At 44.0% G+C, this 16,914-nt stretch overlaps 1 protein-coding gene across 1 annotated transcript in view; it reads left to right on the top strand.

The window, feature by feature from the left end:
• Positions 1-16,571: 16,571 nt before the first annotated feature.
• cspg5a (chondroitin sulfate proteoglycan 5a) overlaps positions 16,572-16,914 on the top strand; it is a 54,676-nt gene continuing 54,333 nt past the window's right edge. Inside the window, exon 1 of the mRNA XM_071895536.2 lies at positions 16,572-16,668. Within this exon, the coding sequence (XP_071751637.1) occupies positions 16,572-16,668 (97 nt within the window). The remainder of the gene's footprint in view (positions 16,669-16,914) is intronic.

Raw genomic sequence — 16,914 nt, 5'->3', positions numbered from 1 at the left:
GATTATGATGGTGATGGTGGTGATCATAATCATAGAAAATAACACACACACACACCACCGCCTTCTTCTTCTGTGGTGCAGAGAAGCAGTCCGTCGAAAAAAAGTAAATTCCCGCTCACACAAGGATCATCTCTGCATTCATTTATTTATTGTTGACGTTTCGGTTATGAGACATAATCATGACCATAATGCACCTGGATGCCCGCTACAAACATATTTTGCTGTGAAGAATTATTTTCTGCTGTGAATGCAGTGAAGCTCGTCTCTTCACGCTCATCCTGCTGTAACTGGAGGAAACTAGAAATAACTGGAACAATGTCTGACATGACTCACTGCAGCCAGTCTCTGTTTTGTTGAGCTGATCTGTGTGAACATTACACCGGTCTGAGGCTGGTGAAGCACTTTATGATCCTGCATGCTTCACAGATTGAATATATTACTTTAACATCTAATAAGCTAATTCAGTACAATGCAGCAGTAAATATGAACGGTGCATGGCCGAGTGTTAACAGCCTTTATAGAGAATAGATTGGTTTATAAGCAGCTTACAAAGCACATCGCTTTTATAAGTTGTTACTAAAAGTAATTCATGAATCTCCCAGTTTTGAGACGTTTAGGAAAGACGCAAGTCAAGAGAGATGCAAGTCCTGCGCAGCCTTGAGGATTCTTTCCAAATCAAGCTGTACGTTTTTATCGTTTTTAAATTACAGTTAGACGCAGAAACAGTGTCTCATTCTGCGTAGGATTCTGAAAAATGAAAGGTTCTGTGTGGGCCATTTTTACATCAATAGATCATTACCACACTCATTTTGAGACATTAGTATAATTACCATAAACAAATGAGACTAATGTTGATTGTCAGCCTCTAGTGGCCTCTACACTGCAGGTCAGATTTTGCAGGAAATTTTCACGATCACTTCACGGAACAAAAAAAGAAAAAAACGTTTTTACTTTCCAAGCAATGCGCAACTTTATTCCAGTTCAACAAACTCTAACGAACTCCTCAGCTCCTCTAATTTAAATGAAGCAAACCTGCTGAAGGGGGGGGGGGGGTCAAATGCTGCAAACTTGCCTGATTGGAAGAATTTTAGCAAACTGTTTAGTGAGAGGAGTCAATAAGGACCAAGTCCAGCTGTGATGCGTTTACTGGAGTTATACTGAAACTGTCTGTAAAAAGGGTGGATGTGTGAAAATGCACCTTTAAATGTAACAACTCAAACAAAACCACATTTAAACAACGTCTATATTAAACATCTTTGATCAAATAAGGGAAGTTTGAATTCTTATAATAGTTCCCCTTTAAAGTTGGGTGAAATTTCCTGTCGTGTCGGTGCGGTTATTTAGTGCCACCTGAGTTTGAACGGCATTGATCTCACCTGGACAAATGAGCCAAACTAAAGGAGTAAACGCTCCAGACATGCTTGGTGTGAACGCACCCAAAGTTGCCAATAAATCTCTGCACCAGTGTCCAGACTGATTAATTTTACTGTAAGTGGAAAATAAACTGATACTGATTCTGATCCTGCCTGTTTACACCTCAGCTAGATTTCTCTTTGAAGCCAAATGTGAGAATTCACCTTCTCCGCTGCTGAGGAGAACCGCAGAAAGCCATCGCAGCGCTAACTGTCCACTTAGCTAATTATCACTGTTGACGGCTGTAACAGTGAATGCAGACAAGAGCTCTCAGTGCTCAGTAATGGGCTTCGTCCTGTCTCTCTCTCTCTCTCTCTCTTTTTTTTTTTTTTTCTCTCCTCTCTCCTTTGCAGAGAATTGGTTGAGGACACATTAGCTGTCGACATGAGGAGGCAGCAACAATAGAGCTGTTGCATCGTCGTGCTGTTTGGGGTGAAAAAAAAATTAAATGAGAGTTGCACACTAGCACATGGAGGCAAAATAGTGCACACACACACACATATTCCTTCATGGATCCTATCTATTGCACATTCACACTCACACACATTTACCCCGTAAATAAACACACACACACACACACACTTACTAATTTTCTCCCATTTGCTGTCACAGACGCTCACATTCAGCTCATACACTGAGGCTCTTACTGCCTGCGTTCCCACGCTTCACTGCATCCCGGGCGAAGGATAAATAAACATTCGGTTTCGCTCCATCTCCCTCATTACCTGCTCCCCTTTGGTCTGCTGCCGTCTCACACAGACAACTAACTAGCTAATTGTTACTCGGAAACATGCTGGCACAGAGCAGTGTCATCACAGTTACTATTATGTGACTCCATTTAGTGTGTGTGTGTGTGTGTGTGGAAGGTTTGCTGAGCATGCTTGCTCTTATTCAGCCTTATTCATACAGTTGCACAAATTCACACCTGCATGTATCTGTCCTGTACAACCACAGTCCTGTTGGCTGCAGCTGGAGGACACAGAGGACTTTCAGGTGATGTAACCCTCTGGCGGCCATATTGGAAGTCCACAGCTCTTGGGCAACATGGCTGAGAACAACTGACGGCATTTCTCAATACATGGTTAATTTCTGTGCTGTTTTTGACTGGGAACTGATCAATTCACCACTGATACATGTGATCAGTGTTGTGTTTAGATAATATCAGCTTTCTAGCTAGTGCACACTGTTGTGTCTAGTAGAAGCTAGCATTAGTGGCTAGAAGTCACACAGTAACATTAGCAACGGTCGCTTTGCTAAATGAGCCTGCTGCTAGTTAGCTAGCTAACCGTTTGTTCAGGTTAGCTGAGCTGACTCTTCTCAACTAAACCTCAGAGTGTTTTGGAGTAGAGACTAAGACAACAGATCACTCACAGTAACCTACATTTGGAAACAAATCCACCTCAGATTTGCTTTAATTTATAACATTACATCTTTTTTTATTACATCTTTCACGTAGCCTGTAACATTATAACATCTTTTTCAGGTATCTCTTTTTCTAGCTAGGCAAAGTTAGATGTAACTTATGTGCAGTTACTTTGTCGGTGGACCTCCATGATGGAGCCAGGCGTGGTTAACACCAGATTTGTGACGCAACTGCAAAACCTCAATAGGCAATTTATTTCTAGGAACTGGTTTTACAAGAACCTGAGTGGGTTTAAGGATGGAAGCTGGGTTGTTGAGAAAACCCAGATTATGCTAATGTTGGACAACAGAAGTAAAATGCTTAACAGTGGAGGGTTTTGATCTATGGGCCTCTGGGTTGTGAGCCCACTGCGTGCATCAAGCTCAGCACTGCTCCCATGCTGCTTTGTTGACTTACTGTTTACTTAAGGAGAAAGCTTATAACTCCTGCTGTCTCCTGCTGTGTGTGTGTGTGTGTGTGTGTGTGTGTGTGTGCGCTCTCACAAAGATATAGCTCTTGCAGAAAATCAATCTCATCCTCTCCAATCAGGGCAAGGAATGGGAAGAGAATGAGTAACATCCTGCCCTCCATCTACCATCAAGCTGCCCTTGAGCCCAGGGGTGAGTATGTATGAATGTGAAGCAGGGTGAGCATGCTTGATGAGTAAACTTTTCCTGGATAAATAAATGTTTAAAAAAAAAAAAACAGCTAAGCAGTCTTTACCAATCAGTGTAACAGTGGTGGACAGAAGTAATTTTGGTTTTGGTTCTTGGTTCTCCTGGTTTGGTCCCATGCAGGCTGCAGCACTAAAACTGGGCTTATTTGTGTACATTTTATTGTGTAAATAATAATTCTAAATATTTGTTCGTGCTTTTTGGGGGGGAAACTGGCTTTACGTGGTTAAAATATGATGGATTTTTGTAATGTAACATTTAGCAGTGCCGTCAATATTGTAGCTGTGGTGAGCCGCCACCGCTAAATACATACAGGGGAAACTCCGGCCTGCTGTCTCCTTCCCCCGGGTTCAGCCTGTTTTTTCATCTTCTCATTGCAAATGAAGACTTCTGTTCCAAAATGCTGTGTATCCATTTTGAAAACAGGAAAAGCATTACGTTAAATTCATCACTCAGTATCTCTAAAATATAGACAGTCGAGTAAGTGTAACTTCATTTAAAATGGTGAATATCTCATGGTGGAAATTAAACTCTTCAAATGTTGCAGGCCCAACTGATTTCAAGGTTAATGTTGGAAAAATAAAAAATTTATTAAAGTTGCATTCACCAGTTTCAATTCAATTCAATTGGTTTGCAGACAGGGATTCGCACAAAAACACACAACACATCACTACATCATATACGATACATACAAAATTTGTTGAGAAGGGGGAGCGGGTTCAAATGCTGCAAACTAAACCCTTCCTGATTGGAAGGAATTGGAAGTGGCCAATCAGGACCAAGTCCAAGTCTGAAAAATAAAGTTTTGTGTCAGTCAACAGTAAGAAAACACATAGATGCTCCTTTATTTCAACATTGTTTGAATGAAGTTTGTCAAATGATCTTGTTAAGCTGCAGGAGATTCAGGTTTGTTTATTGTTTGTCTTCCAGGTTTGATTTTCAGACAAAATCGCACATGAATTCAACGACTTGGAAGTCCTGCATGTCGGACTTTCCCATCAGCATATGAACACACAGTGAAACAGCCTGTAAGACTGATGGGTTTTTGGAAATACAAAAACTCGAATGTAACCACTGGAACAAAATCACATTTTATCAATGTCTACATTGATAAAATGATGATGATTGCATGAATTCCTGTAGTAGGGCCTCTTTAAGGTAGGTTGCTGCATCAGTAGCAGTAGCAGCAGAGAACTCATTGACACCAGTGTGACTAAATTAGTTTAAGTCTCAGTCTGGTTTTGAGTAAAATATGCTGGATTAGACACAGACAAATATTAACATGTGCAAAGGTTTGGTTGTATTTTGGACCACCTGGACCGGCGGCAGTCACGTTGGCCTTGAAGACGCGGCGTCTCGTTGACGCCAGCGTGACCATAGAGTGTGACTGAGCTGATCTCACAGTCCAGCTTTGACTGATGTGCACACATTAGACATGGACAAATATTAACATGCTCAAAGTTTGGTTGTATTTTGCAAATTTGAGGAGAAGCGGTCCAGAAAATATCTGGTCAAACGTCAGAGAGAAAGAAAGAAGAGTCTGTTGTGTACTTTGAGGAAACTGTTGTGTGTATGTGTGTGTGTGTGTGTGTGTGTGTATGTGTGTAGCCTATGTGTGTATGTGAGTGTGCATGCATGCATGCAAGTGTGAGAATGTGTGTGTGTGTGTGTGTGTGTGTGTGTGCATGTTTGTGTATCTGTGTGTCTGTGCAATTGTGTCTGTTTCTGTGTGTGTGGATGAATGTGTGAGCTGTGAGCGAGTAGGTGGATAGCTGTATGTGTGAATGTGTGTGTGTGTGTGTGTGTGTGTGTGTGAGAGAGAGAGAGAGAGGGAGAGAGAGAATCTGTTGGTGTGTTTTTGCGTCTTGCCTGTCTGGTCGTCGTATCTTTCAAATCTGCAGTTGAGAAACATGGGTGGAAATGGCGTTGATGCTTTCTGTATGTGTCCGTGTGTGTGTGTGTGTGTGTGTGTGTGTGTGTGTGTGTGTGTAGGAGTAGGGCCAGCACCAAAAGAGAACAGTGAGTTTGTGTGTCGTGTGTGTGTTGCCTACATGTATGTGTATGTGGTTTTAAGCATAACGGATGGGGGAGGGGCTGATGGAATGATTGGCAGACAGAGTGATGTGTAGGATTTTGGGGTGTGTGTGTGTGTGTGTGTGTGTGTGGGGGGGGGGGTGATGGGGTATTTTTTGGGAATAGCAGGAGGAGGGGTTGGTTTATGGGGGGGAGGGGGGGGGGGGGGAGAACAAACAGTTTAGTTCTGCTCTGGTTAGCAAACACAGCAGGCTGCGTCCTCCAAATCCAGAAATAGGAACCAGAAGAGGAGAGAGGAAAATAAAAAAAAAGGGAGGATGGAGAGATGGGTGGAAAAAAGAGAGAAAGTAAAGGGATGGTTGAATTGAAGAAAATAAGGATAAGTGATGAAGGGAAGGGAAAGAGGGAGGGATGGATGGAAAGAAAAGAGACAATGAAGGATGGAAGGAAAAGAGGACGGAGGGATAGACGGTTTGAAAAAATGAATAATCGGAGGAAAAAGGGGATGAAGAGATGAATGAATGGAGTAGAAGAGGAATAGAGGGATGAAGGGAAGGAAAAGGAGAGGGAATGATGAATGGATGAAAAGAAAAAAGAAGATAAAGGAGTAGACGGATGGGATAGAGGGATAGAGGGATGATCGCCTTGAAATAATGGATGCTTGACGGAAACGGGGGACAAAGAAATGATTGAATGGAGTAAAAGAGGGATGGAGGGAAAGAAAATAGAGGAACAGAAGGATGGAAAATAAAATAGATCGATGAGAGGTGAATGGAAGTGGAACGAGGGATGGATGGAAGAAAAAGAGGGATGGAGAGACGGATGACTGGAAAGTAAAGCATGTGTGGACAGAAGAGAAGGTGAAAGGAAGAGGAATGGAAGAAAAGAAGGATGGAGGGATGAAGGGAAAGAAAGAAAATGGATAGGTGAAGGGGGGAAATAGCTATACAGTGAAGGATGGGAGGGGAGGAAAGGGTGAACGAGCAGATTGCTGCATCCATCTGGTGTATCCACAAATATAATAAGAAGCTCCCAGTGTGAATCTGTGGAACTGGAATATGAAGCAGAACATTATTAAGAAAGACTGAGCAGACTCCCCTAAATAAATAAAGGCTCTGGTAACACTTTCTATGATGCCCGTGTCTATAATACATTATTATCATACTTATAACACATTATAATGCCATCATAATGCATTATAAGTATAGTTATAATCATGCATAGACAGTTATAATGTTTTATAGCATTACTCATAATCTGTTATAAAGCTTTTTCATTTAAGTGGTAATGAAAAAGCTTTATAACAGATTGTAAGTAATGTGTTTATAATGTTATAAAACATTATAACTGTCTATGCATGATTGTAACTATACTTATAATGCATTATGATGGCATTATAATGTGTTATAAGTATGATTATAATGTATTATAGACACTGGCTTCATAGAAAGTGTTACCAAGGCTCTTGTTAGCTTCCTGGTCAGGAGTAGAGAAAAACTTGACTGAGCTGCATTTGATTTTTCCCTGTCTGCTTTTGCTCATTTCTGCCAGTTTATAATCTCTCTTTAAAGCTGCACTAAGCGATTTTCCGACCACTAGAGGGCGACAGAAACCACAACACATTTGTAAAGAAGGCACAGCAAAACTACTGGACTACGGAGGCCCCTAAGGACAAATGGCGCATAAAGGCTAATAGCTAAGCTAACCGTACCTACAGAGAAGTCTCACCCGTTACTAGTCTCACTTTGTCAGATTTTTCTCCCGCTGAAGGTTACATGTCCCACAATGACAAGTGAAGAGGCAGGTAGCAAGTTTAATAGTTGCTTCATCGTTTCCGGCATTATGCAAATTTTTTTCAGGAAAGGGAGGGGGAGAGCGCCGCTTTCAAACAGCGAGGGAGGAGACGAGCTAGTTTTAAAAAAATGAAAAACTACTGAATGGGCCGGGAGGAGCTTCGAGTCGGTCCGGGTTTAGTTAGTTTGCTACTATGCTGCACAAAAAAACATGAAAAATATATATCAGATAAATCTATTGGGGAAAAAAATAGGAGCAAAAATTCGTTCTTATGTCCTCCATGCCGCATTTTACGTAATATCTAACCGCCAAAGCTCGATTCCAAAACAAAAGAACGCAATGGAGGACGGATAAAGATCCTGGAGGTCGAGGAAGCATCGGATGGAGACTGGAAAGACCGACGAGAACGAATGGGAGAACGACGCATCACGTCCGAGCAGCTCTGTAGTCTATAATACAGCCAGTTGAAACAGCTGGGGAAATGAACAGCTGTGTGTCTTTATTGATCTGAAGCACACAGTGACTGAATGAAACTGTGACTCACGGTAGAAATGTCCTTCGTTAACACTGGGAATCAAACCCTGGTCGCCGGCATCAAAGGCAAACGCATCCGCCGTCCACCACCCTCACTATTTCCTGTTGATCGTCGTGTCTCCTTCACAGAAAACGTATATTTTTAACACTTTACATGCCACCAGCATGTAATTTGGTGTTAACAAATCGTGTTCATTTCACGTTTTTCTGTGAGATCAGGTTGTGGCATTCTTGGATTTAATTATCAGCGAAAGATTTAAAAAAACCAGGAGAATGTGTTTTATGAAGATCGTATCACACCCTGAACATCTCAATACTATCAAGTACCAAGCATGCTGCTCCCTCTCTCCCCTACCCATGCATTTTTAAAGGTATGTGTAGCATTTTAGCATCAATAAATCATTACTGCATTTATTTTGAGACATGAGTATAATTACTGTAAACAAACGAGACCGTCGCTGAGAAGCCTGTCAGCCTCCATCAGCCTCTACTCTGCATCCTCCATTGTTTCTCTGCCTGGTGGATCGGGAGGGAAATCTGCTGGATCGCTTTACGGCACAAAACAGGAAGAGGTTCTGTTCTTCCAGAGCAAACGGAGCTAAAGCTGAAAGAGTTTCTCAAGATGGCGGATGGAGGAAGGAGTGAAACGATGGAAAAATCACTTTCAACATATTTATTCTCTTCAGTAAAGCCAAAGACGACAGGGAGGGACAAGTGGCATCATGCTCTTTGCAAGGGTTTATGGGACATGTGGTCTTAATTTTGAGAAACACAGTACTACTCATGAGAGATAGAGGCTACCAATCCTCTCCACCATGGTCTCATTTGATTATGGTAATTATACCAAAGTATCACAATTAATTGATGTTAAATGACGTTAAAAAACATTTAGAAAGGTGGGAAATGTTTAATGAAGCGGAAGGCTGGTAAGAAGTTTGTATTTAACTTAAAAAAAACCATTAAGTGTAGAATTTGAAATTTTTTTTTTTTTTTTTCTTTCTCTAATGTTTTGTTCCTTATTTAGGTTGTTAGGCCTACTGATATATGTTATGATGATATATGGTATGTGTTTGTGTTTATTATTTTGGTTGACTTAGTGTGTTAAGTTTGATTTTTGTTTATTGTTTGTTTGTCTTCTGGTGATTTATGTCATGTTTTTGTTAAAAAAAAAAAAAAAAAGTATCACAATTAATTTGACAATATGTGTCATAAGGAAGGCCTGTCAGACATATGTATAAGACACATGTATAAGAAACCAGGGCACACACACTCGTTGCCAGATGTGCGGCAAACAGCATCCTTATGAAACAAGCTCCAAGGCCAGAGTCTGTTCTCATTACCAACTATCAGTAACAGAGCAAGCTTAATGAGACCAGATATGATTTCATCTGCATGTATAGAGATATAGGCCACAGAATGACCCCAGGTCAGCTGTTACACATTTACCCAGACTGGCTGTATCCTGTTCGTTCCAGGAGGCAGCGGTGCTTCACACACAGCGGATACTGTGCTGCTCAGGATAACTGTACATTCACACTGCGAGCAGCTTGGTCGATGGGTGCTAAAATCTTTTGAACAGGCAAATCATGTATTATATATTCAATAAAATCACTTCAGAGCTTACTGCCGATCCCAACGATGGATACAACCGTTCTCCAAGTATTGTTTTTGAGAGGATTATTCCTGCAGTCTTTCAAATAAAACTTGTAGAGAGCTGAGGAGTTTTGAATGGCTGGAATCAATTTCTCGCCCACTTTGCACTTGCCAGGCAGAACTACCGTAAATCCTCTAATTTTGCCCCGGGCCTTTATTTACCTCAACTGCAGAGGGTACCAGGCCTTTATTGGAAGCAGGCTTATATTAGAGACAGGCCTTTATTTCTAATTCCCTCTGTTTGATAAGTATATTTGCTCATATTTTAGTACGAAGCCTCCTCGTTTTCTGATCTGCTTCTGTTGGGGTACGTTAGGTAGACGTTTTTTTGTTACTGCAATGCATTACGATAATTACGGTAATCGACGACTGCACGCTCCAGAGACTTCTGCTGGCCGAGCCGTCTTGTGGCACTTGTACGTTACTACAAACTACAGTTACAAACAGGCAGCAGGAGTTTACCGGTATCCACCGTTGTTTGCTTGTAAGCTGAAGCTAACTGAAGTTAACTGAAGCTAAGAATAGAATATATACAGTTATATCATATCGCCGTTGGAGGTTTCGGTGCGCTGAGGGCTAGTCTTGTTTCCTTCGTTTTTTTCCCCGGCCTGTATTTGAGGCCGGCCTTTATTTGTTCATGTCGACCACGCCCCCGGCCATTATCGGAGACCCGGCTTTTAATTGACTACAGGCCACTATTAGAGGATTTACGGTATTGTTCATGAAACAAAATCACATGGTAGGGAAACAAGGAAGCATGGACATCTGAAAAAAGAAATGTGGGAAAAGTTCAGCCATGCCCGACAAGCTTGTTGACATCCACAGATCAGCCGACTTTCCCCTGGTCGCTCAGCTCTATTGGATGAATTGAATGTATGGACTTACAGTTTACTTGAAGTGAGAACGCATGGAAGGTTATGAATGAATGAATGAATGAATGAATGAATGAATTCTGAGCTGTGGCAAAGATGTACCCTCTAAACATCTAGAAATGAAGTCCCTTGTCATCTTTCTTGTGACTCAAATGTATCCAAACATTCATTTAACTAACTCAGTTATGTGTTCAATTCTATCATTCAGTTGTTTATTCACTCACTTAACCATTACTTTAAATGAAAAGTACTAACACGTTGTTACTGAAATACCAAAATGGAAATGTTTTTTTTCCCCACATCATTATAAATGCCTGTTAAGGAAAGCAGCATTGAAAACAATCAGAAACATTCCTTTATCTCTAACCATTTTTTGTTTGTATGTTAATTGATCAGTAATGACTAGACAAGGGAGGTGTGTGTGTGTGCGTGTGTGTGTGTGTGTGTGCGATTATCTCCTGGACGGCTTGATGTGAGTTTTCAGGTCAATAAATCAATGGTGTTGTCGAGTGTTTATATGCAAGTGCTAGATGACCTTTTGTGTGAGTGTGTAAGTATGAATGCAGGCCCACATGCTTTTCTCTGGGTGCTTTTCTCTCTCTGCCACAGGGTGTTTTTAAACAATGACTTGTACGTCAGTTACTGGGTTTATGAGTACATTATACATTTAATGGGTCTCTTACAACAGAGTGCAACAACCTTAAACTCTGCGATCACCAACCTCACCGGCAGGCCGCGGGACGTCCGGCTGCAGACGTGGTGGTGGGCAACACCGGCGCACCCCAAGGAACCGTACTGTCACCATTTCTTTTCACCCTCTGCACCTCGGACTTCCGCTTCAACTCTGGATCGTGCCACCTACAGAAGTTCTCTGATGACTGGAGGAATACAGAGAGCTGGTAGAGAGCTTCGTAGGTCGGTGCGACAACAGCCACCTCCAGCTCAACATCACGAAGACCAAGGAGCTGGTGGTGGACTTCAGAAGGAGCAGGAAGCCCCCAAACCCCGTCACCATCCAGGGGGAGGAGGTGGAGATGGTGAACTCCTATTGGTTCCTAGGAGTGCAGCTCAACAATAAGCTGGACTGGTCGGACAACACTGAGGGGATGAGGGGAAAGATCACCTCCATCCTGGAGAACCCCTCTCACCCTCTCTACGACGAGCTGAGGCTGATGAGGAGCAGCTTCAGCCACAGGCTCCTCCCCCCCACAGGCTCCTCCCCCCCACAGGCTCCTCCCCCCCACAGGCTCCTCCCCCCACGCTGCAGGACAGAGCGGCTCAGGCGTTCCTTTGTGCCGGCGGCCATTGGACTGTTCAACAACATCAGCGACCCCGGTGCCAGTCAGTCATAACTCCTGACCCCCCCCCCCCCACACACACACACACACACACACACACCCCCACACCCTGCACATGACTCAGACCTGGACTTGGACCCTAGCCCTTCAGACCCCCCCCCCCCCGCCCCTCATCCGCACTAATGACTGAACTCCTGATTATGTATATATACAGAATATATATGTAAGAATACGCATTTATTATTATTATTATTTGCATTTCTGCACTGTCTCCATAGTCTCTATATTATGTACATTACCTCTACTGTTTTATCTTAGTACCTCTTCTTTTTTATCATCTTACTTGTTTTCCTTGGTACTGTCTGCCAGTTGCTGCTGTGGCACCTGAATTTCCCCAAGAGGATTAATAAAGTGCTATCCTATCCTATCCTATCCTATCTTATCCTATGCTAATTCCCACGGCGGCCATTTTGATTTGCCACAGAAGAGCACGTATGTCCTACTGTTGTGGACCAAGTTGTACAAATGTCGGGAATTGGACAAACATTTATCATTTCTCTGATTCCACACTGAAAACCATATCTGAAATCTGAAGAATCTGGATGGATACAGGTTCACATTTTAAGGTAATGTATTTGGCCCATGACAGCTAGCTATCTAGCCCAGGTAGTAAGCTAGTGGCTATCTAGCTAGTAGGCTAAGCTAGCTAGCTTTCCTGCTGAATTCACATTATATTTGGCCCACTATAACTAGGTACCTAGACTAGATTCTGGTAGCTTACCTGCTAAATTCAAGCAGTCGTAGTTGTTGTTCCTGAGATTGCAAGCTAATTTGATAAAGGTCTATCTGAAGTCCTTATGTGTTGAAGTAACGTTCGTTTTTATATACATGCCAATATTCTGGGTAGAGTTTCCCACCCCAGAGTGTCAGTTCAAAATGGCCGGTATGGGAATAAGGTAAATTACTCATTCCGCTCAGTTAGTTACTCTTTTCCTTACTTACTCACTTGCTCTCTCACTCAAAGCCACAGCACACTGTCACATTAGATAAAACAAAATATTTCTGTCCCCAGAATGATCATGTATGATAGAGAGGCGCTACATAAAGCAGGAAGAGCCAGGGACAAAAAGGAGAAAGTGTTTGTTTTCATGTTGCAGCAGCATTTTCAGTGTAAGCGGAGGAGAGAAGACATGGCAGGAGGGGATGAGGGATGTAATGTGTGTTTGTTATGCTCAGGGTGGCAAATCACAGCCGTTATTCCCTCAGAGATGCAGAGGCGGGGGGGGGGGAGGGGGGCTTTATGTTTTGTGAACAGGAAGGGATTATATGGCCCTAATCTGCATGTTGATGAGCGCTGTCGCCTATTTAATATTACTGAGGCGGTCGGCCTGGCCTGTCATAACAACAGCAGCACGTGGCCCTATAGCGGACATGATAGCTAGGAGGCATTAACTCCTAAATACAGGGATACGCCATGCTGCCAGACAGAATTAGGCTGAGGTAGGGGTGGAGTGTGTGTGTGCGGTTTGGTGTGTGTGTGTGTGTGTGTAGGGACAGGAGTTGGTGGGGGTTCCTATGTGTGTGTGTGTGTGTGTGTGTGTGTGTTAGAGGGGAATCCTTCTCAAACTGAACCTGACTCAGATGGCCGCGGGGCAGATCCAGCCTGAGTTGAATTGGCTGTTTTTGGCTAGCCGATGTCTGGAAGTAGAGGATCAGAATAACTGGGAGGTGTGTGTGTGTGTGTGTGTGTGTGTGTGTGTGTGTGTGTGTGTGTGTGTGTGTGTGTGTGTGTGGGGTTGGGGAGTGGGGGGGTGCAGTTAAGGTCAAGGTTGTCCTATTTTACAGAAGACCCCAACCATCAGCTCATGTCCTGTTTATCTCTACCAGGTGTGTCAGTGTGTATTGTGATACCGATGCCAACAAGACACATTCTTGTACATTTAGGCTGCGTTCACACTGCAGGTGAAAATGTCCTAATTCTGATTTTTCCCTCACATGTAACACAGATCTGATGTTTTCTAGTCAGTGTGAACACCAAAAAGCTCCATGGAGTCACATTTTCTCAATTCTGATCTGGATCACATGGACGAAATTAGATCCTGAGACATACAGCCTACATGTAACTTGTATTTGAACGCTCAAATTGGATTTTGTCAGCGTTGTCATGATAACAAGTCAAGCTTACATCATTCACCTGAGACAACTGTCATAATCTTGGTGCGGCAGCTTGGCTGAGTCAGCGTTAGCATGGAGGACGACGAGACGACAATGGAAAGAAAGACAAATAAGTTGGTTGGCATTCGTAGCGACGCCTCAATTCACTCAAAACTTAAAGGCTCATACTGTAACCGAGATGCGTTCAAAACAAGAGAGAGAACAAACAAATGTGACGTCTTTTGTTTTTGTTATTCAGCTCACACCTGTCTTTCAACATCGCGGATCAGATATGGGTTACACCCGAGAATAGATATGAACAGTCATCCAAACAAATCAGATATGCACATCAAGCTGGACTTGAGTGTGAAGGCCTGCAGTGTGAACGTAGCCTTATTGTACAAAGCGATTCCTGTGTGTCTGTGTCTTTTGAAGGAGAAAGAGAAAGAGAGAGAGAGAAAGAGAGGTAGAGGGGAAAGACAAAGAGAGAGAGCTGATAGGAGGAGGGAAACTCTAACTCATTGAAAGTCTTCTGGGAGTATTTTTGGCCTTTATTCAGCCCCGGCCTCTGCTGAGTAAAACATTTCTCCTCCAGCTCCGACTCAGAGCGGGACCTTATATTATTTATTCGGCAGACACCGAAATGTCCTCTTGACCTACTTTTCACAACTCACTGAGCACATTTTCTGTTCAGCTAAACATTTTGTTTTAAAATTAGACACACGCAAAGAGTCTCGCTCCGCCGCTGCTTTCACACACACACACACACACACACACACACACACACACACACACACAACTGCTTACTGGCTCACTTACATATTAACACAAGCACTGGCATAAACAGACACAAGCGTGCACACACACACACACACACACACACACCCCAAAATACCCTCCTGTTGCCCGGCCCCCCCTCTCTCTCTCTCTCTCTCTCTCTCTTCCTTTATGCTTTTTTTGTGTGGAAGAATGCCCGCGACCCCCACCACCATCATTACCCCGGGGCCCTTGGGCATTCATCACCGAGTGCAACCCCCCCCTCCCCATTTTACCCCCAACACCCCCGAACCCCCAACACCCCCCCAGCCCCTCCTCTCCTCTATTGTTTGTTTCTCTGCGTCTCTCTATCACACCGTTAACCAAAACAGGTTGTTTTGACAGTATCAAACATTACATTTTTTTCAGTAATCTCAAACAGCCTCATCCTCATCCGTGCACACACACACACACACACACACACACACACACACACACACATACACACACACACACACATACACACAGTCATGGGAAGTTCAGCTCCTCCAAAATAAACCCATCTCCCTTTGGAAAAAAAAAAAAAAAAAAAAAAACAGCGCCCGGAGTGTGCACTCCTATTGAGATCCAACACTCTCTGTTGAATAGCAAATTACTGAAAGGAGGAGGGGAAAGCCTTGGGAAAGGCAGGGAGGAGGAGGAGGAGGAGGAGGAGGAGGAGGAGGAGGAGGGGAAAAGTGTTGGGGAAGGGAGAGAGGAAGGAAGACAAGGAGAAGGGAGGAGGAAGAGAAAAGTCTTGGGAAAAGGATGGATGGAGGAGGAGGAAGGAAAAAGTCTTAATAAAGGGAAGGAGGGATGGAGGTGGGAGACAGATAAAGTCTCGGGGAAAGGAGGGATGGAGGAGGAAGAGAAGTAAGGAAGGAAAAAGTCTCGGGAAACAGAGGGAGCAAGGAAGAGAAAGAGGAGGGGGAAAAAAGTGTTAGGAAAGGGAGAGAGGAAGAGGAGGGAAACATCTCGGGAAAGGGAAGGAGGGAGAGATGGGGAAACTTCTTGGGAAAAGTAGGAAGACAGAAAGTCAGAAAGGAGTGAGGAAGAGGAGGGAAGAAGTCTTGAAGAATTGAGTGAATATAGAAGAGAAGGAGGGAAACATCTCGGGAAAGGAAAACAGGGAGAGAGGATGGAAACGTCTTGGGAAAGGTAGGGAGGAGGACAAAAAGTCTTAGGAAAAAGAGCGAGGAAGAGGGAGGGAGGAGGAGAAGAAGGAGATGGAGGGGAAAAGTTACTTGGAGAATTCAGAGAAGAGGAAGAGAAGGAGGAAAGGAAAGGAAAATGGGGAGAGAGAAGGGAAAAGTCTTGGAGGAGGGACAGAGGGAAAAATTCTTGGGGAAACTGACAGAAAACGAGAAGGACGGAAAAAGTTTTCGGAAAGGGAAGGAAGGAGAGAGAAGGAAGAGGACGAGAAGGAGGAGGAGGAGGAGGAGGGAAACGTCTTGGGAAAGGGAGGGAGGAGGAGGAGGGGGAGGAGGAGGAGAAAGAGGAGGAGGAGGGGGGGGCAGCAACAATCCTTTCTCCCTTCCCAGATGATGAGAAGGCTGCCGAGCGCGCTGCACTCCGCCGTGCGTTTTCCTCCCCAAACACCGCCCGCACCGCCAAGCGCCCGCAACGCGCCCGCAACGCGCCGATCCAGACCCGAACACCCCCCCCCCGCCCCCCGTCTCCGACCGCTGCTCTGAGGCAATGGAGCCGTAACCGACCGCACTGAGCTTTAATTGAACCGAGCGGGTGAAACGGCAGCGAGGAGATACGAGGAGACCGAGCGGCTATGGAGGAGCAGCGCAGGGAGGCTGGAGTCTAGACGCGGATAACACGGCTGCACGCAAACCAAGAGAGTCCGGATTACCGTCCACGTTGCTGAACATTAGTATTATTATTATTATCAGAGCAGAGATTTTTTTTCTCGTCTTTGGTTTAGGCTATCGTTGCAAGGATGCAGGGAAAGGAGGCGAGGTTTTGCACGGGATGCTGGAGACTAACGCTGCTGTCGTGCGTCCTGGCGCTGCACTTGATCCCGCTGTCTGTCCACGGTAAGACACCACACTGTCCTCTCAGTCTGCACTTTATTCATGCAAAAATCCACATTTATTCCCCGGGTTTTTTTGTTTTTTGGGGGGGGCTAAAACGGCATGCTCTCTCTCTCAATGGACTGAGGAGCACAGCAGTGGTGCCTGAACACAGTCCCACAGGGCAGGCAGGCAGAAAGCAGGTCAGTGAGGCTCGGATTGTAGGTTAGGAAGCACTTTACACTCGGATACTATTAATGTTGCCTGGTA

Source organism: Centroberyx gerrardi, chromosome 12 (assembly GCF_048128805.1).
Source record: "Centroberyx gerrardi isolate f3 chromosome 12, fCenGer3.hap1.cur.20231027, whole genome shotgun sequence".
In the NCBI taxonomy this organism is placed as follows: domain Eukaryota; kingdom Metazoa; phylum Chordata; class Actinopteri; order Beryciformes; family Berycidae; genus Centroberyx; species Centroberyx gerrardi.
This window is presented reverse-complemented; position numbering and strand designations above follow the sequence as displayed.